At 30.7% G+C, this 23554-nt stretch overlaps 2 protein-coding genes across 21 annotated transcripts in view; both read left to right on the forward strand.

The window, feature by feature from the left end:
• The window catches only part of LOC108754628 (longitudinals lacking protein), a 226807-nt gene that overhangs the window by 27207 nt on the left and 176046 nt on the right, over nucleotides 1–23554 (forward strand). Inside the window, exon 7 of one of the 20 annotated variants that reach the window (XM_018497073.1) lies at nucleotides 21902–22374. The exons of 17 other annotated variants lie outside the window; for them this stretch is intronic. In XM_018497073.1, coding sequence (XP_018352575.1) covers nucleotides 21902–22359 — 458 coding nt within the window. In that variant the 3' untranslated portion in view covers nucleotides 22360–22374. Of the gene's footprint in view, nucleotides 1–16549; nucleotides 16961–20727; nucleotides 21189–21901; nucleotides 22375–23554 lie in introns of those variants that run through there. 2 more of the 20 variants (XM_018497075.1, XM_018497080.1) reach the window with 2 other exon arrangements.
• LOC108754634 (gastrula zinc finger protein XlCGF64.1-like) lies at nucleotides 136–8863 on the forward strand. The gene is made up of 3 exons (XM_018497090.1): nucleotides 136–425; nucleotides 4413–4417; nucleotides 8532–8863. Exons 1-3 carry the CDS (start codon nucleotides 136–138, stop codon nucleotides 8750–8752), a joined length of 516 nt encoding a protein of 171 aa, XP_018352592.1. The 3' UTR covers nucleotides 8753–8863.

Genomic DNA, 23554 nt, shown 5'->3' on the forward strand with positions numbered 1-23554 from the left:
GAGAGGAAATGTTTCAGGAAAAGCTCATTAACGCAAAAGTGAAAATAAAATTCTTGAAAGGAATCTTTGAAATTTAAATGCATCTTGTCGCGTCCGCACGCATAATTGACCTCTCCGGGGTGATATAGTTGGCCGATGATGCTTGCAGCTGCCACGCCGTATTGGTCACAGTCCACTGGGGTGCATCAGCAACCCACGGCACATTACTGCAGACTCTCCTGTCCAAACTGCGGTCGCAGCTACAAGTATCGAAGCGGTCTGCGGGGACATATCGCCGACTGTCTCTCGGAAAAAGAGAAATTGGAGGCTGATTTTCGTCAACGACAGGAGCAGCGGCGGCAGCGAGAACAGCAGCAGCAGGTGCAGCAGCGACTGGAGCAGTTCACTGAGAAAGACGTCAGAGTACTGTACAAGTTTTGGAAATCGTAGATACTTGTGTAGCACAGAGACGAATGAAAATCGGTAGTAAAAGATCTTCCATCCATTGCGTCGAAATGATTTGTTCTTATTTTATTTCACCTTTGAATACGGAGGCGGCGGGATCTCCTACGATCGTTTCTCGTTCTTGGAAGTATCTCCAGTATCTCGATCCAGGCACTATCTCTTGCTCCTCTCTTGACGACAACAGGTCTGTTTTCTGTGGCTGAACTAGTATACACTTTTGGAACTTGAGTGAGAGATAGGTATATGTTTGATATTTGTCGAAAGAGAGAGTAAGAAAGATGGTTCTAGTGCAATGTCTAGTTCAGGAACAGAAAACAGACCACCAAATACGGCTTCACTAGTTCTTGTTCTTGTTCTTATATTTTTCTTTTTATTATATATTTGAAAGCGAGACAACCGTAAATATATTTTATAAAAATGATATTTTGTCTCTAAAATTTATCGTATTTAATAAACATTGCTTTGGTAATTGTGAAGAATTATTTAATCAATGATTTACTTGTGTGTGTACATATATAATATATATATTTTCTGTGTTCTACTTTTTTTATATTTTTCATTCGGCTATAAGTAGGAATGTTATATCACGCATTAAATAAAATGAATAAATGAAATTTAAAATTGTATAATTCAACTCGTGCGATATGCGATGCACTTGCATCTTACTAGCGAATATACAATATAATCTATAAATTAATATCTATTAATAAAATGACGTAAATCGATCTTTTAATCACAAGTAGCATCTGGAACATGCTACTAGTATTGTAAATAACCATCAGTATCTGATTAACGAAGGAATAAATGAAGCATCAGTGATTGTTGGTTGATGTGTATTGCATGCTGAAAAGTTTTGTCATCTAGCGAAACGTAAGCTTCGTGATTGTCAGCGTGGCGAGTCAATGTCACATTTAAAGCGGCAAATGAAGGAGCTGTATGTCTCGAGCGGCTCATCGGAGGGAATTCATCCACGTTCAAATCATTCACGCGTAACTTCAGCCAGTATTTACACTCATTCGCCGTGGATATGTGTTGGGTGAAACTATACGAGAAATCATATTTTACGTTGGGTTGAAATTAATTACATCACGGGTGTAAAAATGGATGCACTAATAAAATGCAGTTCATTTTGGTGCAGCATGTAAATAACAGCCCAAAATAATGAAGACTGCACAAGAGTCTGCCGTAAGGATTGATGACGTATTTTTTCAAGTGTATAAATATATATTGCTAAAGTTGTATATTTTTATCATTGTTACATAAAACGTCACTCTAAAGCTTTCACACATTAACTTATTCTTCAATAACTCAAAGATGTGTAACACGAGAATAAACGAAACCTTATTACAGCTAAAAATAAATTTAATTCTATTTAATAATTAAATATTCTATATACTTGTTACAATAGTTAGATATTAATGAATTAATTAATTTATGTATTAATTTGTTAATTTATTTGTGGACAACTTCTAATTTTTATCTACTACAATAATAATAGAGTGTTATATACGGCCAGTATTAAATTGTTTACTAATTCATTATTTTTAAAAAGACTGAAAGAATTTAAATGCGACTAGAACCAGTTTCTATTCCTCGATGGGCTTGGGAGCTTTTTGTGCAGTCTTCCTTTGGAGCGAGCTTGATTCAGTATTGTCCACACGCTTGGTTCGAGCTTTTTCTTCAACGGTCGAGAAAGAAAAAAAAAAAGAAAGGGGGGGTCAAAGTGTCCAGGTCACACTGTCTCGACCGGAGTGACCCGCGGCTTTGCAGATAAGAGGGGCTCATTTCGTGCGTCCTACAGGAACCCGTATGATGTAAAAGGCCTCCCCCTGTATGCTTGCAGCCAGCCCCGCGGAGATCGTCTTGAGTGGCGGCGACGGCGAACTGCCATTTCGGTGTGTAATGTGCGGACGTGGATACAGATCTCGATCCTCTCTCACACGACACTCCAGATACGAGTGCGGCCGCCTCGGATCCCGGTATACCTTCACCTGCACTCTCTGCGGCAAATACTTCTGCCGACCGGATCACCTCAAGCAGCATATTCTCAACATCCATGGGGGTTCCGTCGCTAAATAACCGCGGCTGTGTCTCGTCTCCTTCGGCGTGTAGAGAAACATTGTCATCGATCATCGATTCGTCGTTTACTGATGATGAATCGATTGGCAGCCGTCTTTGAGGACGTCGAAATTACTGCGAAAGTAATTGCGATTGTCATGAAATCGAGAAGGAATGTTTTTGCATCATATTCTTTTTAAAACAGATTTTATATTTTTATTAAAAAGAAAATGTAATCTTTATATACATATAAGTAATCTTATAAATTTGAACTTAAAGTTTATATAAACTGCTGGATCACTCTTATCCACTATTGCTTAGTGTGGTGTGCGAATGAGATATGAAATTTTACTTCGAATGAACATGTTTATTTTGATTCTGATGCTGCAATAATATTTATTATTGAACGGGTTTTCTAGACTAGGTTGCAGATAATTTAGGAGCCCCTCTTAGAAATATTTTTATCGTTTATCTCGTGGAGCTTTATTTTAATCCTATTCTTCGCTTAGATTTGTTTATCCAAAGGAATACCAAAGGAAATTTTTATTTTGAATTTATCAATAGGGTTAGTTATTGTATATGGAACTATGAACTATATTAGTTATCTTTTGTGGCTATTAGAATGTTTTTAAAGAAAGTATTTAGTGATTAATTTGAATCTTGAAACGTAAGTTCTCGTGCAAAAGTTTCTGTTCAGAAATTTTACTTCTCGTTCGTGTTTGAAAAATTTCTCGTTCAAGAGTTTGTTAACAGTTTAATCTAACGAGTTTTTAGGTAACAAATACGATTTATTTTCTGAATAAATTTTATTACAATATAGTTAAGCGTTACATTTTTAATAGATTCTCTTTATTATTACACAGTTCCAAGATTAATTTATGTTACGTATAAATGCTCAAGTAGACTTTTCTTAAATGATAAAAGATTTTATTTTTCACTTTCTTTAGAAAATTCAAGATGAAATGAAATGACTGCGTGCATATTATACGCGTACTTGCGTGTTTTAGAGGTGAACTGCCAAATAGCCTGATTACGAATGCCAAATGACTAATATTCCTATTTTTCTAGTGCAATATACACGTTTAAGTTATTCTATAAAAGTATACGATTATACAATGATGTATAAATGTGTAGATTAATATATTGGATTAATATATTGGAGAGTGTTGTTTAGGAGTGACAGAAGTCTGCGAATAAGAGTCATATCTATGAGTCATATCTAATTCTTATCTTGTTGAATCTTTTGAATTCGTTTGAATGTATTTATTTTATATTTGAAAGCAAACTTTAAACTCAAAAATTAACTTTTTTTTTTTATTAAAATGTGTTCAAATTGATAAAATGTATATTACTAAAATGCAGAAGTTTGTCAGTCTTTCCGGAGCATATTTGAATGCATATGCAATTCTTATCATGTGTTTTTCTATTTTTTTTTCTGTATGAATAAATATTTTTTATGTTATTATTATTAAAACAGTGTTTTTAATATATCTTGAATTATTTTAGTAAAACGATTAATTGTGAAAGTCTATGAAGTTTTGCATTCTAGATATTTTACTTTATATATGTATATAAATAAAGTAGCCGATAGTTTTTAAAATGATATAGTACGCGTATTGAAATCATTTTGGTTTTTTTGGCGATTAAAGAATTAAATTTAAAAATACGAAAAATTATAAGTACTGAAAATTGTTTAAAAATTCGATAGATATATTTATTATGTCATAGAGTAAATTTTTAAAAATGTTGGAGTCTATGGAGGGATAGGATTTCTTTTTACAGTTTTATTACAGAAGTATCGGCTATGTGTAAAGAGAAATTATGTAGCGACTCTAGTGTCGTATGTTACATTTGAGGCTATAAAATATGCGCAAATATGTTATTTATGCGAGTTTACGTAAATAGAAGAGGTATAATGGGGTCATTGCCCTAAAAGATGCGATATAGGTACATTACTGTTATTGTTGGACATTGATTCCACATGTTGTTACTTATCGTACTTTATAAATTTTTATGGTATTTCAATAAAAAAGTAATATTAAACAAATTCTGCATTTCTTAACCATTTTCCATGCATTTTTTTGGTATCACGTTCCTCACAATCTGATTATATCTCTCCGTTGTATTTTTTATTTTTATCTTATATGTACATTTATTTTTTGTAGCATACAAAATACCATATAATAATGCTGTTATAATTAAACATTTTTTATATATAGTGATATTTTATTTTTAAATTAATTGTAAATTAAAGTACGTATTAAATCAAATATTTGTAAATATATATTAAATTAAATATTTATTTAAAAGAAATAAGAATAAAAGCAATTTACATTCTATTTTTGTTTTTAATTAATACAAATGTTCAGTTTTTATAGTTACAGTTCCGCTAATTCAGTCAATATGATATTAGACTAAAGACAAATAATTGTCTTTCGGCTAATTTAGAGTGTATGACATCTGGATTTTGCTTTTCATTTTCAAAATTTGTGAAAATAATTATATCTTAATATACATAATATATATATTATTATACTATATATAATATTTTATTTTTCAATTAGTAATATAATCAAGCTAATCTCTTTGCCTAATTGTGCAGGTGTGGGCTGTAATTTAATTATGGGTATACTGTAAAATTTGCTATGCACACATTTTATCAAAATTAAAGTAAGATTTTTCAATTTAGCACGGGTTTAGTTAAAAAAGAAAATTCAAGGAACAAATAAAAATTACAATACAATCGACGTAAAGCGAAAGTTTCCTTTTCTTTTAATAATAAATTAAAGTATATTACAGCACACTCGGGCACTCTTTTTTTATTCGTAAAAATAATATGTATATAATTAATTTTAAACGCGTGTGTTATTTCGATAGGTGATTAACACTTGGTATCGTAGCGTGGCAACAAGGTTCGTCGTTAAATTTTTTTTAGGTACATACGTGAGACAAAAAGGGTTTCATTAAGAACTTCTTTACTTCTTTTGATAAATCCATTAAAAAAAATCCTTTGATTAACAAATCATTCGAGTAAAGTCTTCTTCGAAAGAAGGGCGCTTCTCTGTTCGTGTTCCTGGAAAATCCAAGAGACGCACAAGCATAATTCCTTGCACATTCTTCCATAACGCGATTTCCGATTCCTGGGATATCTTGGTCCATGGGACTGAATCGATCCTCGTGAGGACTGACGTCACTTCGTTTTATGTTTCATTACAGTGTCAGATGCGATGATCAGCAACGGTGAGCATCGATGCCGGAAATGCGGCAAACGCTACAAGAATCAGTCCTCCTTGTGCAGGCACATCAGGTACGGCTGTGGACCGACCAAGTTGAAGTGTGTTTGTCCGCACTGCGGAAGACTTTACTCCAGGCCCGATACTCTCACCGAACATGTGATCAGGGTGCACATGTATCCGACTTAATAATCGTTCCCGATCTCATTTACGATCTCAAGTTGTTGATCTATACAATACGTTTGCGTGAAATTTTCATTTTATAGGCAAAGGTATAGAAAATATCTGTAGAACATTTTTAAGAAATGTAATAATTTTTCAATTTATGTAATTATATATATGTATATATATATATTTTTTTAGTTTATTGAAAATTGAATTATATTGAGTATTTTTATTTTGAATTATCTTGTATTAACTTGAAGAGCGTCTATTTTATTAATTATGTAAATTAAGTTTTTTAAAATATTTTAATGGTGTTTAATTTAGTTTCATTTTTAGTTCCTGTACTTAATCGAAATTGTTGTTAATTGAGATCAGAAATATTATCTATTAAAAAAAAAATCGATATTGGAAAAGGTATTTCGAATTATAGTTAAAATGGATTTAATATAGAATTAGAGTATATTTATCCACTTTAGCTTATTTACATAGGCAAGAAAGACTTGGTCTACAATATTTCTTACCCTCACTCATTCATCCATGGCTCGCCCTTTTTATATCGACTTGATCTATTTTTGTATCCCTTACATCTATTTTACTTAATTTCCTTGGTCCTAAAAATTAAAATTTGCTATCCTTTAGCTTTTATTTAATTCACAATCTTTTCTCTTTCGTACAGTCTACCCCATATCTCATTTTTTATCTCACCTTCTTCTGCTGCTACTTCTTTCGCTTTTTGAATTATTTTATTCTTATCACAAGATCTCTTGAAGATTTCTAATTTCCATCCCTTTACTTTTACCCTTTACCCTTCCTCTTCTCTCTTTCTTCTCTTTATCCCAAGCTTCTTTAGTACTCTTCCTTTTGTTTCATCTAAGTCTTCTTCTCATAATCTCCTTATAATCTTCTCGATACTTTTCTATAACTCATCAAATCTTCCTCTCATCTCTTTACATTTCTTAACATAATGCTCTATATTATCTTTATCTATTCTTCGAAATATACACACTTCGCCCCTTCTTTTCCTAACCAATATTTATTTGCCTTTTCTAGATTATCACATTTTAGTTTAATTTATACCTTTATCTCATCCTCTCTTCTCTATATTTCCTCTATACTTCCTTTAGATATTTCGGCTCTCGACGCTTAATAGCTTATTACTTTATATTTCGACTTTTCGATTCTACCTTTTTTCTATAAAATGGATTTAATATGTAAACAAAATAACAGATTTGTATTTTTGAGAGAATATTAATATTGAATATTAATATTATATTCTATATATTGTAGTTCGGCATTTAATAAATTATATCATATATAATATATAGGCAATGCATTACATTAATTAATTTTTTTACATTGTTATATTTAGCGCTTCAGATATGATTGGATGCTTTCCAATTGTTTAACACATTTTAACACAAACGTAGTAAATTAATTCATATATCTTTCAGTGTTAATAATTATTTAACCCTTTTAATTGCATATTCTTTTGTTACATAAATCTCAAATAATCTTAAAAGAATTAAATTATTTATTAATATTGAAAGTATGTAAACCGATTCAATTGCACCAATTGTCGTATCAATCGTCACAATATTACATCTATATTCAGTCCGAGAGTTACTAGTCGGCTGTATAGTGTTGTGTCGACGATTACGGCAATTGAATGCAAATCAGTTTATATATTTTCAGTGCTAAGAAATAATTTAAATTCTTTTAAGGTTATGAGGTTATTATAACAACAAAAAATACATAATAAAAAGAATTTTATTGATACTGAAAGATACGCGTGAATTAATTTAGTGCATTTGTGTTAAGATGTGTCAAGCAATTGGAAAACATCCATTGAATACTCTCGTCTGCGATTGTAAAGTGAAAGTAGGCATTATTAACTTACATAATGGGTTTGCAAAGAATAATAATTTCTCTATAACTTCTCCAATCAATTTGATTAAAATTTGAGTTAAAATCCTATTTTTTAAATTTTACATAAATATATTCTTTAGAACTCATTTATGAGGAGATTCATCTTTTAAAACGTTTCGTAAATACACAAAGATCGCGAATACAATGTTATATAAATAATAATGATATATTTTCTCATGTTAAGATGATATCAATGATAAATATTTTAAAGGATTTTTTAAATATATTTATTAATTCCTCACTGAAGATTTTATGTAACTCAACGTTTGAAGATTTATTTAGCACGTCGAATATCACACAAATCATCTGTCATTTAATTTACTCCATTTGAACATTATTATTATACTCTTTATCTGATGCTCTCTATGTTCTGAAATGATAATTTAGCTAGGGGATATAGTTGTAGAGCGTAGTATATCCAACCGCTGGAAGATCGCGTAAAAGGATCAGAAAGAGAGACTGAGACCTTGCATGCTCAGGTACTCACAAAGATGAATTGCGAGACATACATTATCCGTAAGAGATCGCAAAATTTACACATTTGTTTCGTTTCGAACATGCTTGCAGCATACTGGACCGAATATTCGACGGTGCACGAGACTCTGGCCTTACAGTCGCTTGACTGGAAGAAGATATCCGAACAGCAGCATCGTCAGCAGCAGCAGCAGCAGCAACAATTTTCGCAGCGACAGCAATCGTTTCCACAGCAACCATTGCAGGGCCATGTTTGCAAAGATTGCGGCAAGATCTACAAACAGAGGAACGCTCTATGGCGACACTTTAAATACGAGTGTGGCAAAAGTCCCAGATTCCAGTGCCCGTATTGCCGCTACCGAACGAAACAACGGTCTAACATGTCTTCGCATATTAAGCACAAGCACGTGGGCTTCAAGATTTTCGTGATTGATCTTGAGGCCGGGAAATAAACGCCTTAATTAGATTTTTAATATTTAAAATCGCGAATAATTCGTTGTCTTGTATTTTAGCAGAATATAAAAAATGTCACTTTCAATAATGATTTGAATTATCATATACATTCACACAAGGATTTTATATCAATCAATAAATCTCTAAAAATTAATTTTAAAAATTATTAACTCTTGTAGAAAGGAAATTGTATAAAATTGATAAGGAAATAATAGGAAATTGGTAAGTTAAGAATAAAGAGAGATATTAAAAATACACAGACAATTTTACTTTGCGGTGCTATTTAATTATGAAAACATTAATTGAGAAAATATTCTTTCATTTTCAATGTATATAATTTAGAATTCTACATGGATTAAAGTTCAGAATTTTTACTTAATATTCGTTAGAACAGTTTATTTCTTTTTTTTATATAAGACATTTTTTGAGATTAATTATTAATATATTACGGATTATTATTAGTTAAAATGAGATTATGTTTTATATTTTTAAAATAATTATATATGGTATTTTTAGAAGACAATTTACCAATAATCATTAATTTGTTTTCTTTAATTTATCGTGTTCTAAATAAATCTAAATTTCTCTCTCTAATGTACATTTATTAAATATTTATTTTTAGCATTCAAATTAATCCGTGAAAATGTGCTGAATATATCAAGTAATTAAAAAATTATTAGAAATTTTGTAAACAATAAAATTAAATGAATACATGTAATATTATATATCAAATTACATAATTGATTGTATTTTATCTTTGTATTAATTTATACTTATAAGCATTTTACTGCAAAATATTTGAAATAAGCAATGCATAATGAAATGTGTAAAAAAAATTTATGAATAATGTAGTGTCATAAAAATAAATTGTAAATAAAAATTTCATTTCAAATAGCATTTGTATGTATTCACTTATTATATTGATACGTTATGACGTGGTACAATAATGTTTTCTTATAAAAATAATGTTTGAAAGAATACAATGGGCAGAGTGTATATGAAATATTTGTTTTAATAATAATATTTTATTACTGAAAAGAATTAATCACTTGTTTAATGAAATTGTAAAATTAGTTTAATTATACTCTTTCTCTCTCTCTATGTTTTGAAATGACAACTTAGCTTAGGGGATATAGTCGTAAAGCGTAATATATCTGTCAGAAGATCATGTAAAAGGATAAAAAAATGGAGAGAGAGAGAGAGAGAGAGAGAGAGAGACTGAGATCTTGCATGCTTAGGTATTCACAGAGACAAATCGCGAGACATCGTACATCATCCGCAAGAAATAGCGAAAATTCACATTTGTTTTATTTCGAACTTGCTTGCAGCGTACTGAATCAAATATATGAGATTCTGGTCTTTAATTGCTCGATTATAGAAGAAAATATCCGAACAGAAGCATCGTCAGCAGTAGCAGCAGCAGCAGCATTTCCGTCTTGAAATCGCCTTAATTAAGTTTTTTAATATTCGAAATCGCAAACGCTTCGATGCGTTTTGTATTTTAATAGAATATAAAAAAATATGAATTTCAACAATAATTAAGCTGTCAAATACATTCACGTTAACGATTTAAAATCGATATAAAATAAAAAGAATTAATCAAAATCACATTAAACAAAACTTGTTTAATATGAAATTGTAAAATTAGTTTAATTATATTTATATTATCAGCGGCAGATTAATGGAATAAATGTCACAAGTTGAATTATTAAATCTATTTCTTGAGGGTTTAACGAATAAAAATTACTTCTACTAATCAGCACAGATAAGAGCGTCTTCCAAGTTTTTCGAGCATGTAGACAAGGGTTGTCCTATCATCCTCTATGTCTTATTCTCCTTCTGTGAGTTCAGTAGTTAGAGATCTCAATAAATATCAGTTCCTATAACACTCTCCCGTTCAATCCTCGTCGTTGTTTGTTGCAGCGTTGGCGCTTGACAGTATTCACATTAGCGAATATCGTTGCTGTTTCTGCAACAGTCCATACCCGACGACATCTCATCTGAAAAGTCATCTGACCAGAGGTTGCTTCATGGACCCAACCTTCTCGATAGAGAACCGGCGCAGTCTCAACAAAATGGAGTCTAGAAATTATGTGTGCCCAAAGTGCTCTCAAGGCTATAAGAACAAGCGTACGTTAGATACGCATCTGCGTATCGCATGCGGCCGCGAGCCGAAATTCCAGTGTCCGTACTGCGATCTGAAGAGCAAACACCCGCCAAATATTTATACGCACATTAGACGCAAACACAAGGGTGAAGATCTCTTTTTGATAATCAATAACAAATAAACTATAAATTAAATTAGGTTGTAAAATTGTTATTAAATTTATATATACGAGGGGCTTTCAAATTTAAATTATAATTTTGAAACTTCTCATAATTTTATTATGAATGAATTTGATAACTATTTTACAATTTTGCATTCTTGTAATTATTGTCATGGGATGAAACTCATGAATGTCAATAAGTAAGCGGAAGAATTTATATTCGTACCAAACTCTGTCTTAAGACTGTAAAATTTTAACTATAAATTGTTATTATTATAAAAAAAATTGAACAAGTGTATCAATTATTTATTATATACATATGTATATATATTAGAAAAAAAAATAGATAAAAGAAGCTATAAAATGCGTTTGAAGCTATATTAAGTATGTTCGATCATATTACGTATATTTTTTACGAGTATTTCAATTTTTATGAGTCTGGATTTTACAAAAATAAAGATTGCATTTTCAGGACGATCTTTTTATTTTCTTTCCTCCCTTGTTAGTTAAATGCACAAGAAAATAATTTTACGTTTAATACATTTAATTTTTGCAAACTGTGTTTATTGGCTTTTGATTATAAAAATTTGGCAATGTGCGTTGAAAAATACTAGTCAGAAACAAATTATTACAATAATTATTAACAAGTAGTCATATATTTGTACTATATCTTGTTTTTTCATAAAAAAAGTAATATTTATAATTAATTACATATATAAATTCTTTAGAATAAATTCTTTATAATAATAAAAAAGGCTATGTGTGCGTCGTTTTATGGGATTATTATTTGTAAATTATATTTTTATCGTTAATTTTTGTTTTATAATATTATATTGCTACAATAGTATGAATATAAAATTAATTCTTATCTTTTTATTTCAGATGACTGTGATATTGCAACTTAATAACACCAACGACTGAACATTGAAATCGTTGAAGAAATTGCGCAATTTATTAGGATTGACTTGAGAATCATAGGGCGAAAAAAGTCAGGAATATATTTTATACAGTCTCATTTTGTGAAATTATATTTTGATTTCTAATAAACAAATTGTGCGTTTTATTTCAAAAACAATTTTTATTTGTTTATTACATAGAATATGAATTATTATATAGTTATTATATAGTATTGTTCTCATAAATTAGCACGAAATTTTACATACTTAAGCAAGATGATAAAGAGCAAATGAATGTAAATGAAAGAAATAGTAAAAAAAATCAGAAATTAATAGAAGATGCAATCTTTATATTGATATTTGTTAAATTTTATTCCAAGTTTTATTATATTAAATGATATTTGTTATTTCTGATAGTTATTGGAATATACCCGCTTTACTATAAAATTTTTTTTATTGTAAAAAAAGAATTGTATTATTAAAATGACATAATATTTTCTTTTCTGCGAATTTTTTATGTCTAGTGACGTGACGTTTTCCCGTCCTCAAAGAATCATTCCATTCCCTCTATCAATATCGTGATTGAGTGATCAGTTATCAGAGCTGTCGCTATTACGATATTTTTTTTTTTCTTTAAGGTATTTTGAGTCAAATTTTGATAATTTCGCGGAAGAGTGGCGCACTCCCTTGTGCCTGCTTAACTCTGGTTTTGCGAAATAGTAAAACAAACTAGTAAATACTTGCCGATATCGCGAGAGGTAAGAGTGGAGGATTTCGGTTACTGAAAGCGCGACGAAGTTGTGATGTTGCACGATTATAATTTTTTTTCAATTTTTCTAAACAGATTTTTTTACCAGATTTTTTAACCAAGACATATTTAATATTATTATTTTCTTATTGTATTTTGATTTCTAATAAACAAATTGTACTTATTTCAAAAACAATTTTTATTTGTTTATTACATAGAATATGAATTATTATATAGTATTGTTCTCATAAATTAGCATGGAAAATGAAATATATATTTTGTTGTTTTGGAGAATTATTTTTTTAAGAGGATGCAATTTTTTCGGAATTAATTGTGAATATTTTTTAAAGAAAATATTGTTTTATGTCTTTTCTTATTTATGTAGGATAATTTTTATTTTTTTCTAATTTTATTTTTAAATATGGATTAGAAAGCTAAGCAGAAAAAATGTAAGAATTTAAGAAAATTTATATGTTTTTACATAATATTATATGTCCTGCAATATTTATTCAACTGTAAATGAATTTCCTTTCTTTAATACTATCGAATGTGCAGTGAGAATATATGTGGTTGTAATTAAAATGTTAATTATTGTAAAATGAAATTATAATGACATTTCAACGTATTTTGGTTTCAGATAATATGCGAACAATAGGTAATGGCGCAGCAATTAAAATTAAAAATGTTTACAGTTTGAAAGGGGTGAAAATAGACGAAGAATTGGAAGATGAGTATATAGATGTTTGTTCTGAGTGTGGAAAATTATTTACAAATCCACGCACTTTCAAATCACACAAATCAAACGATTGTGGAAAAATTTTCATTTGTCCAAAATGTAAAGAAAAGTTTAATTATCGAGCAAGTTTTTGTAGACATAGGAAACATTGTCGAGGGTAAGCGAAACATGTTAATATAACTAATATGTTGTACTACGTATTGGTTATAGTTATTATTTTTTAATTCGACATATGAAATAGTATTAATCGAAAACATTAAGTGAACAATAACACGATTTAAATACATGATTTAAGAGAGTTCTTTTTTTTAAATTGTTTTGTCAACAAGAATTGTCAAGGGGATTTATATATTTATGTAATATTTAAAGATTAAAAAAATATATAAGTATATTTTCTTTTACAGAAATACATATAGTAGAAATTTTGAAGCTAATGTTTGTTAATATAGTTTATTTTTAAAAGTTTTCAAAAAGTATGTTAAGTATCACGTGTTTATTTTCAATTTAAACTTACAATTTAGATCTTTATAATATTTTATAATTTAAATAGATCTCCTAAGTTCTTTAATACTATTTTAATTTTTTGCGTTTATTTTTATAAGTTTAAATTTATAAGTATATTTTTAAGTTTATCGCTAATTGAAAAAAATGTGAGATTTTTAGTTTAAATGTTATTTTAATATAGTACTTTGTTTTATTATATATATGTACACATATAATGACGTATAATGTGTAGGTTGTAAAAGTACTTGTCACAGTACAAAACTATTTTGTAATTTATGTAATTTTTATATTTTTGTTAAATATGACTTGTACACTCAACATCTACTTTATTTATTATCTTATCTATTTATCTTATTTATTACCTAATTTACTGCTCAAGAAGATTCCCAAAAATAAACAAAAGCAATTGCTCAATCAATTTATACCGTCAAATTTATACTATCAAAAATTCAGATTTGTAAGACTATTTTACTAATTCGTTGTTTATCACTCTGAGACACTCTACAGAGCTGAATTTAAGCTGATTTTTGAGATTTTGGCAAATGTCGTGTGAGCGAATCCAGGACATTAACACTAAGGGCGAAATGTTGTTGATTCTTGTGTTGCAGTATATCGCACGTCCGTCGTCTGAACTTACGCCTGTATGTACTGCAACAAGAGCTTTGTCCTTAAACGCTTTCTTTACGCTCTCTTACGCTCTGAAGAAGAGCTGCTATTGGAATCCGAATTCCGAGTGTTATCACGCGCAGAGCTCGAAACCCTTCTTGTGTTCTAAATGCGGTGTCTCGTATTCGAAGCAGCATTTCCTGACGCAACATATGCGTAAAGATTGTGAATTTTAAAGTGCGATAATAGCGACAAGACTTTTCTACAGTCGTGCAGTTTATATAGGCACAAGAAACGGTCGTGCGTGTACTAACTGCACGGAAGATGCAATCTTTGCAATTTAAGGCGTTGACTGTAAAATCCGTATGAAACTATTCAGATTATTGACTGCATACGCACGTGTACATATATGTATGAATACTCGACTGATCTCGTTGGACATAACTGCGAATGCTTAAACTTTCTCTATAAGTTTACTAGTTTCAGTAGAATGTAAAAGTTTACTATTCGTTACAGTACTTTTGTAATTCGTTAAATTGCTAAATCTGTACCATATTATCAAAAATATGTTCAGATTTGCGAGACTATTTTGTTTTTTATCACTTCGAATACGGTATCGAACTTAAGCACGAATTTTCGGCTTTTTCATAATTGGTGCATAAACGAGTCTAACTTGAACACCAGCATTAAAGGCGAATGGTTGTTGATTCTTGTATTGCAGAATTCCGCATGTCCGTTGTTCGAATTTATATGTGCGAATACTGCAGCGAAGACTTCGCTTTTAAGCACTTTCTTTACGCCCCTCTGAAGAAGAGCTGTTTACTGGAAGTTGCTGCTATCCGAGTTCCGAGTGTTATTATACGCAGATATTGAAACCCTTCTCGTATTTTGAATGCCTCAGAGTATTCAGGGAAGCAGAGTTTCCTGAAATGGCATGTGCGGTAGAACTTTAAAGTGTGATAATTATGACAAAACTGTTTTGCAGTCGAACAACTTGTACAGGCACAAGAAGTTGTTGTGCCGAAATAGCAATCTTTGCGATTCAAAGTGTCGACTATAAAATCCATATGAAGCTTCTGGGATCATTGATTATAAATGTCGATTGATTGCGTTAGACATAATTGCGAATGATTAAATTTTTTCTGAGTTTACTGATTTCACTAGTCTTTTTTTTAGTCTAATCTTTAGCTTAGGATTAAATATTTATTGGACGTTTGATAGGTGTGCCATAATTTTTATTATTACACTTATTTTTATAATTTATCGAGATAATTCTTCTTTGTTATACAAAATAAATTAATGCAATATCATATTGTTTATTGATTCACCTAAACACTATATTCTTTATAATAATATTAATTTTAATAATTGCATATCTATTTTATTTTTCAAAACTGCGTTATCATCCTTTACATATACATAACGTGCAAGTAAATTAAAATGATGTCACTAAATTCTCACATTCTGAACGCAACAATGATTTCATTAATATTCTGTGTATATTAAACTAAGATATTTTAACAGCCAATGTGGGGATAAATGGCATTGTGTTTCTCTTCTCGCTGCAAAGATATCGTAGGGGAATGTGTCAACATACAGCATATTTTTCCAGTTCATTCATTTTAATGTGACGGATTAGTTTATATGTACGCATGAGATACATTTTACAGCTTTTTGTTAAGAAGCTCTTGATCTTTTGCGGTCGATACATAAATTTTTAAACGCTAAAATGATTGTACTCAAACATTTCTTATTTTGTGAATTTTTTGAATAAATTTTTTAAATTTTAATAATGTATTAATATTGTTTATTAATATTGTTTAGAGAACGTCCATGGAACAAATGTTGAATAATGATTCGTTGTTTGAGAGATTTCTGACCGCAAATGATTGAACTAAATTGAACATTTATTTTTGTAACCCACGAATAAACCCGCAAATAAACACTTTCTTAGAGAGAAATCTCGCTTTATTAATTTTGTGTATGCTCGCTTAAAGATACGAACGCAATCGACTGACGGAACGGTAATCGTGTTGCAGAATTGGAGCTAAGCGCGAATAATTCGACGCGCGGCGAAGGCACCAAGAGAAAGTATAGTTGCAAGTATTGCGGCAAGGGCTTTACGCAGTCTGGCCATCTGAGGAGTCATCAGAAGAGCTCCTGCTACTGGAACCCCAGGTCTACCTGCCATCAGTCACAGAAGATTAGGCCGTTCTCCTGCACACAGTGCGGCGCTTGCTACTCCAAGCAGTCGCATCTCATCTTCCATGTGAGGCATGAGTGTGGTCGTACGCAGAAGTGCAATGTCTGCGGCAAAACATTTCTGCACAGTAGCAGCCTGCGAAGGCATCGCCAGAGAGCCCCGTGCAACTTCCAGCTTTGCTAATGCGCGTGACACGTGCTTCGGACTTGAATACAATTTGGGTCGGAAGATATTTCCGAAACGATCTTTTTCTTCATTTGTTATCTAGAAGGACACATAGTGGCTCAGATTTAATGTTTTTTGGATATCAATTAAAAGAACTTTGGTAACGAGTGGTAATAATAAAGTGAGGATTCTGGAACGCTCTGTCCATAAAAAAAAAAACTTTTAAAATCTTGTATTGATATCTTGAGGATACTACAAGGTTTTAACGTTTCTCGGAATAGGTTTTCGTTGAGATATTTCTACTGGTAGGCCGAAATACAGTATGCGTTGTCGTACGGCGCACATCGTTTACAGTGCAACTGAGTACCAAGTCAAAGAATTATTGTGATATGTTATGATAAAAATGTATATAAATTATATCGAATATTTCTAAAATGAAAAGACTGTCATTATTTTTTGATTCCATTTAAATACAGACGCTTAAATTTTCGTAGAAACATCCAATTCATCTCAATAACATTTCTATTCAGTAAGGAAACGTCTTATTGTTGATATTTTGCCGTTCAAGCACAATTCCTTGCTTACAGATTCGCTCTATCTTTAAATTTTGCCTGCTCTGGCATTCAGTGGCACTTTTACTGATCTGTGTTTCTCTGTTTTCAGATTATTTGTTCGAAATCAACCACAGCGACATCGAAGATTAGAGAAACGACAAGCTAGAGTCAATTTTTCTCAATAATCATGGAACATCTTTTAAATTGATATTTTTATCTTTTTGTATTTTGTGTTCGGATGTTTTCACCGAATGCGTACTTAAGTGACGTACATACGATTAAAATGCAAGAATTTGTACAATGAAATATATTCATAGTGACTATTTTGCGTTTAAAGAATTATCTTTATATTGATTGATATGTTTTCCCTTGTATATTTTTTGTGGCTACAATGGGCTTGCATGCAATTTTAATGTTTATTTATCTTTTCTTTTCTTCCTTAGTTATTATATTGACGGTTGTTTATGACAATTTTCTGTTATTTGTAATGAAGAAAATTTTTTAACTCGTTAGCGATGCATTACGAACGTCTATTATTATTTCTTTTTTAAAGCATTTGTTCGCATCGTGTTACAGAGAAAGAGTCGTCGCAGGTCGGAACGCAAAGGAAGATACCAAGGTTATCACAGAAAGAAGAACAATTGTCATCGAAGCAGAAAGGAAAATTACCGGAGAAAGGAAGAACAAGAGCTAAAGGAAAAAAAGATGATTTTATCAATAACATATATATGCCTTCAACGAGCACTGCGCAAAGTTCTACAAAGGTTTTAGAAATTGTTATAAACGATAGCTCGCCTCAGACCAGCGATAATGAAAGCTCTGTGTCTTGGACCGACTCGAAGAATGTGGAACTGAACTTATACAAATGCCAGTATTGTGGCATCAGTTACAAGAAACGTCACATTCTCCGACATCACATTGTGTCGACATGTTTGTTGAATCCGAACTCTAGAACCATGAGAGAAGCTGGACTATTCAAATGCCTAGAATGCGGTCGTAATTATAAGGAATTGAAATTTTTGAGATTTCATCAGAAACACGAGTGCCAGAAAAAAGTAACGTGTCCAGATTGTGGCATAACTCTCATTGGGTCAGTTGTTCCGGAACGTCATAAGAGGAATCATTGCAAAATAAAGAAGCAACCCAAATTGAAGACAAAAGACTCACAGAGCGAAATCTTCGAAGACGACGAATTCAACATTGACTCAGATTAAGTTAAAATAACAAAATGATTTTTAATTTTAATGTTTTTTTTTAATTACAATCAAAATGTTTTGCGATAACTAGCATTTAATAATCGATCAAAAAAAGTTATGTTTTGCTTCATCTTCGTGGAATTTCTCACATTATTTATTAAAATATCTTAATTTATAAATTATTATTAAGTTTATATTTTTTAATATTTAGAGCAAAATTGGTATTTCTTCTTCAAATATTCAATATTTATTTCTCCATCTGCCATAAACGTGAATTATTTATTATTATTTTTTTTTTAAATAAGAAAATTTTTTTTCCGCGAGTATATATGTCCTACAATTATATGAATTAATAAGTTTACTTAAAGCATTTATCATATATCGTTTGTCATATATTGTTTGTCATATATAATTACTGCATTAGTTGCAGTTAAGTTAATTTTTTTCTGTATTTAATGAAAAGAATTATAATTTGATTTAAATTCCATTTTTGTGTGTTGTTTGCTCCAATCCAATCCAATCCAATCCAATCCAATCAGCGCAACATTCCAAATCGGGACAGGGTTATTACAGGAAGAATAAATATCATTGTCATTGAAGCAAAAAGAAAAATTACCAGAGAAAGGAAAAATAAGAACTAAAAGAAAAGATATATTGAAAAACAATTTTAAACTCACAGCAATTATAATCGTTTAGCATCTTCTTGTAAAAATTATTTGCAGGCTGATGACACAACAATATTAGGATTATTAAATTCATTTTTTATATTATTTTCTTGTTCGCTTCTCATACTAATTCAATAGCCATACCAAACTCATACATCACATGTCAACTTTGCTTGGTTAATGATAATAGTTCTATTTCTATTTCTTTCACATATTTATTCTATATAGATATAGGCAATACTGTAAAATCGGTGCTATCACAGAGAAATTTTTGCAACAGTACATAATACTTAGCGCAAGTTAAAATGCGACAGTTATATTATTTTCGATTTACAATTATTTGATAACCTACGTGAAAAGTAAGCGAGAAGAAACCCTTAATGTTGGGCTGTGACTAAGATTCTAAAGTTACTGAGATGATAAGCGAAAAAGAAACGTAGAGAGCCTTAGGAACTTTACTGATTAACCTTTAAGACTTGTCTAGCAGCATATTGCAGATTCCAGATATTGATTTTAATTGAGAATTTTTTTCCTAAAAAACAAGGACGTTTGTATAAATGGTTTATACAGCAGTATGTATATATATATATATATATTTATATATATATATAAATAAATCATAAGAAATTAAAAAATCCCATTGTAGACGCCGCTTTACTTCATGATCCGGAAAATATTTTTGGTCTGGTGACAGTTTCGGTCTATTAGCTTATACAATATTTCGGTCCGGTTATCGGTTTCGATCCGATTAAAATAACGGTCCGATTATCGATTTCTGATATTGGTTTTGCTCCGGTCTGTTCTTAATACATTTTAAAAGTTAAAGTTAAACTAATATTTACGATATTATTTTATTAAATTATTACGATAATTAGTTGTAAAACATAATAGAATCTTCTATTTTTAGCTATCTTCTGTCTAGTATATTTTTCCTCTAATCGTTCTTCTAAATTTTTTTATTTGATTTGTGTATGGATGTGTGAAATAAGTATTTCTTATTTTTTCTTACTATTATCCTTAATTTTTCTGGTGTTTGTTTAGTATGTGTGGAATAAATATAATTTTTTATCATTTTTCTGAATTCTTTTTATATTTGCTTACAAACTTTTAGAGTGAAACTCGCTGTTAAAGATTGAGTCATTCTTTTTCAAGATTGGCTCAATTTTCACTCTTTAGAGTAAGATCGATTCCATTCTGAATGAATTAACATTATTTAGAGAGTATGTATAAAATATTAAAATTATTAATTTATATACCGCTGAGTTTACTATTAATTGTCGATATTATGATTTTTATTATCTTAAACACTTACTACCAAACATGCGTTGAAAGAAAACTTAAGTGATATATGTTGTTTCTATCTGTAAAACATGGGAAAAAATTATTTATTTCATCGAGGTTTATTTCACCTCGTGGGGGTCGTTCTTTTTCTAGGGATTGTTCCGTATCAGGAGAAGCGGAATTCCAATTATTTCATCGTGACGTCGTCGGAGCATCATCTCGGGCTTCATATTCCATCATTACAGAGTTACGATAGCGCTAGCTTCAGAGACTCCAATATCTTCGGGTCCGATTGGTATTCTGAGAACGTAACAAAACAACAGCAGCAACAGCGAGACGAAGGGCACCGGCGGTATCTTTGTCCCAAGTGTAGCAAGAGTTATAAGTACTTGGGCGACATGAAAAAACACTTACGATTTCAGTGTGGTCAGGAGCCAAGATTCGAGTGTCCTTACTGCCAAAAACGGACGAAGGTGTCGTCAAATATGTATGCGCACGTACGCGCAATGCACAGCGATCAACCGATGTATATAATAGATGTATATAACAAACAATACTCGAATCCGCTTTTATGAAACAACGTGTTATTAGGCCAATTCAGAATGGTCAAACTGTTTCGATATAAGATAAATTATGATGTTTTTATATTTTATATATTTTTGTATTTTTTACACTGAAAATATCTGGTTGAATCAATTGGAATTTTGGTTAATATAAAAATGAAAATGGACGAATCAAAATTTTTGTGTTAAATCTATACTACAATTCTAGTTGAGATAACCAAAATTCTAATTGATGCAATCTTCTCGTTCGTCTGTTTTCAATCAAACATTTTTCTCACTTCATCATTTACTAGATTATCGTGATATTCGAATTTTGAAGTACAGATTTTTTTACATATATATGCATACACATACATAAAATAATATTCAAAACAAAAATAAAATTTACAATTTAATTATTGAAGCGCATTATTTATTCAGGAAATATTATCGTTGATTATATTATTGTATGTTGTATATTTGTATGAACAAAAATAAACTGACTTAATGTGCCCGGTTATATCATTTGATAGTATATCATATATCTACAGATTGATTCTAGAAGTATACAACGATATCGGCTCTTATTTTTTATTTAATGTTGTAGCAATCCGTATTTTTGTGTAAGTGTAATACATACAAGACTCGATTCCCGCGAGTCTCGATTATGTAGATAATTGAAGAGCATGGACGGAAATTTTTCTCTATCCGATGTTGTGATTTATATCTGGCAATCTCGATTAGCCGTCATTAACTATAGTCGAAATTTCCAATTCTTTTTCTAGATTCGCTTTATGGGCAGATACACTCGTCTTACGTGCATCCCCAGGTAGTGTCCGGTCACAGTGTGACCGCGGAGCCTTATCAGTCACGACGAGACAATTTGAACGCGATGGAGGATACAGAGGAGAACACGTATCTTTACGTCGACTCGAGTCATCGTCAGGAAACCGCCATAGCACCGATTTCTGCGACTCGCTGGCCGGACAATGTGGTTGCGCAGGGTTCAGTCACGAGAAAGAAGTTTCACTGTCCCAGATGCAACAGCGGCTACACCAGACTCTCCGACATGAAGACGCACTGCCAATTCCAATGCGGCAAAGAACCACGATACCAGTGCCCATATTGCACGAAGAAAGCCAAGTTCTCGTCAAACATGTATGTACACGTACGACGGATGCACAAGGACAAAAAGTTGCAGATCATCGATCTGTACAAGCAGCTATCGAGAGTACGCTGCTGAAGACGAAGAAACCAAGCCTAGAGATTTTTTACAAGACTTTTTCTCGCGGTTAGTGAAACTGCTGCACGGACTTGAAACAATATGCTTTTTATAACGAATATATATATATGGGAAGTAGCAATGCAAACAATCCATAAGAAGATATATTGCGAATTACATCCTCGTACAGTTTTTGTTAAAAATTTATTGTTAGGATTAATTCGAGATATTAATGTTTACTATAATCAGTTGATAGTTAAAATTTTGGCATTTGCGAGTTATCTAACGAAGAACACAATTGTCCGGAACCGATTCAATCTTGAGATATGTAAACATAAAAATCTAAGAGACATGTACTTTTTTATATTGACTTAATTTAAGATTTAAAGGTTGTCATAATGTTGTCCCTTAAAACTAACGCTTATATTTAATTCCAATTATTATCAATGAAATGATGAGATATGAAAATCTACAAAATGTTTTATATAAACTTTTATCGTTTTTTTAATATACTTTATAGATATATATAGATACATATTTATTACGACGTGTCATATTTTTGCAAAAATAGCTATGTATAAATCTAATATTTTGGAAATCCCACATCCCCATTAAGGGATTATTTTACACTTCTTAAATTTCCAATTGATTTCCATTTATAATTGATATATAAAAGAATTACGCGGCTTGATTTTTATGTTTAACGATTTTTTAATCAGTTTCGGACTTATAAGTATAGTAGCTTTACGGCTGATAAAAGATTTTGTATTAATCATATAAAACAAGTGGTTTCAATCAAATTTACTTGAAACTGTCATATTTTGTAATTTATCATACGCCGATCAAAAGCACATAATTATAAAAAATTAATAGATTTTGCTGTGGCTTTATTTGAAAGTTGATCACATTTGAAAGCCATTTTGGGTGTAATTGGATTGAAAAGTACCTAATTACAGTTTTTTTTTTTTTTAATTCTATACGATTTTTACGAGTATTAGCAATGCTTTAAGAAATAAATTTTATTGTTTGTTAATTTATTGTTTATTTGTTAAGGAGAAGAATACTTTGGATGTATATTAATAATAGACATAGATCAAAATTTTACGTAATAAGAATTTTTATGCAGTATACGACTTTAATCAGAACAATTACGTCCTTTTATTTATTATCATAATTTGAGCGATAACTTATTTATGAAAATATATTTTATATATAT

Source organism: Trachymyrmex septentrionalis, unplaced genomic scaffold (genome assembly GCF_001594115.1).
Source record: "Trachymyrmex septentrionalis isolate Tsep2-gDNA-1 unplaced genomic scaffold, Tsep1.0 scaffold80, whole genome shotgun sequence".
NCBI lineage: Eukaryota > Metazoa > Arthropoda > Insecta > Hymenoptera > Formicidae > Trachymyrmex > Trachymyrmex septentrionalis.

Bases quoted from the DNA above. Each gene is read 5' to 3' on its own strand.
- LOC108754634 (XM_018497090.1), top strand. From the start codon at position 136: ATGATGCTTGCAGCTGCCACGCCGTATTGGTCACAGTCCACTGGGGTG.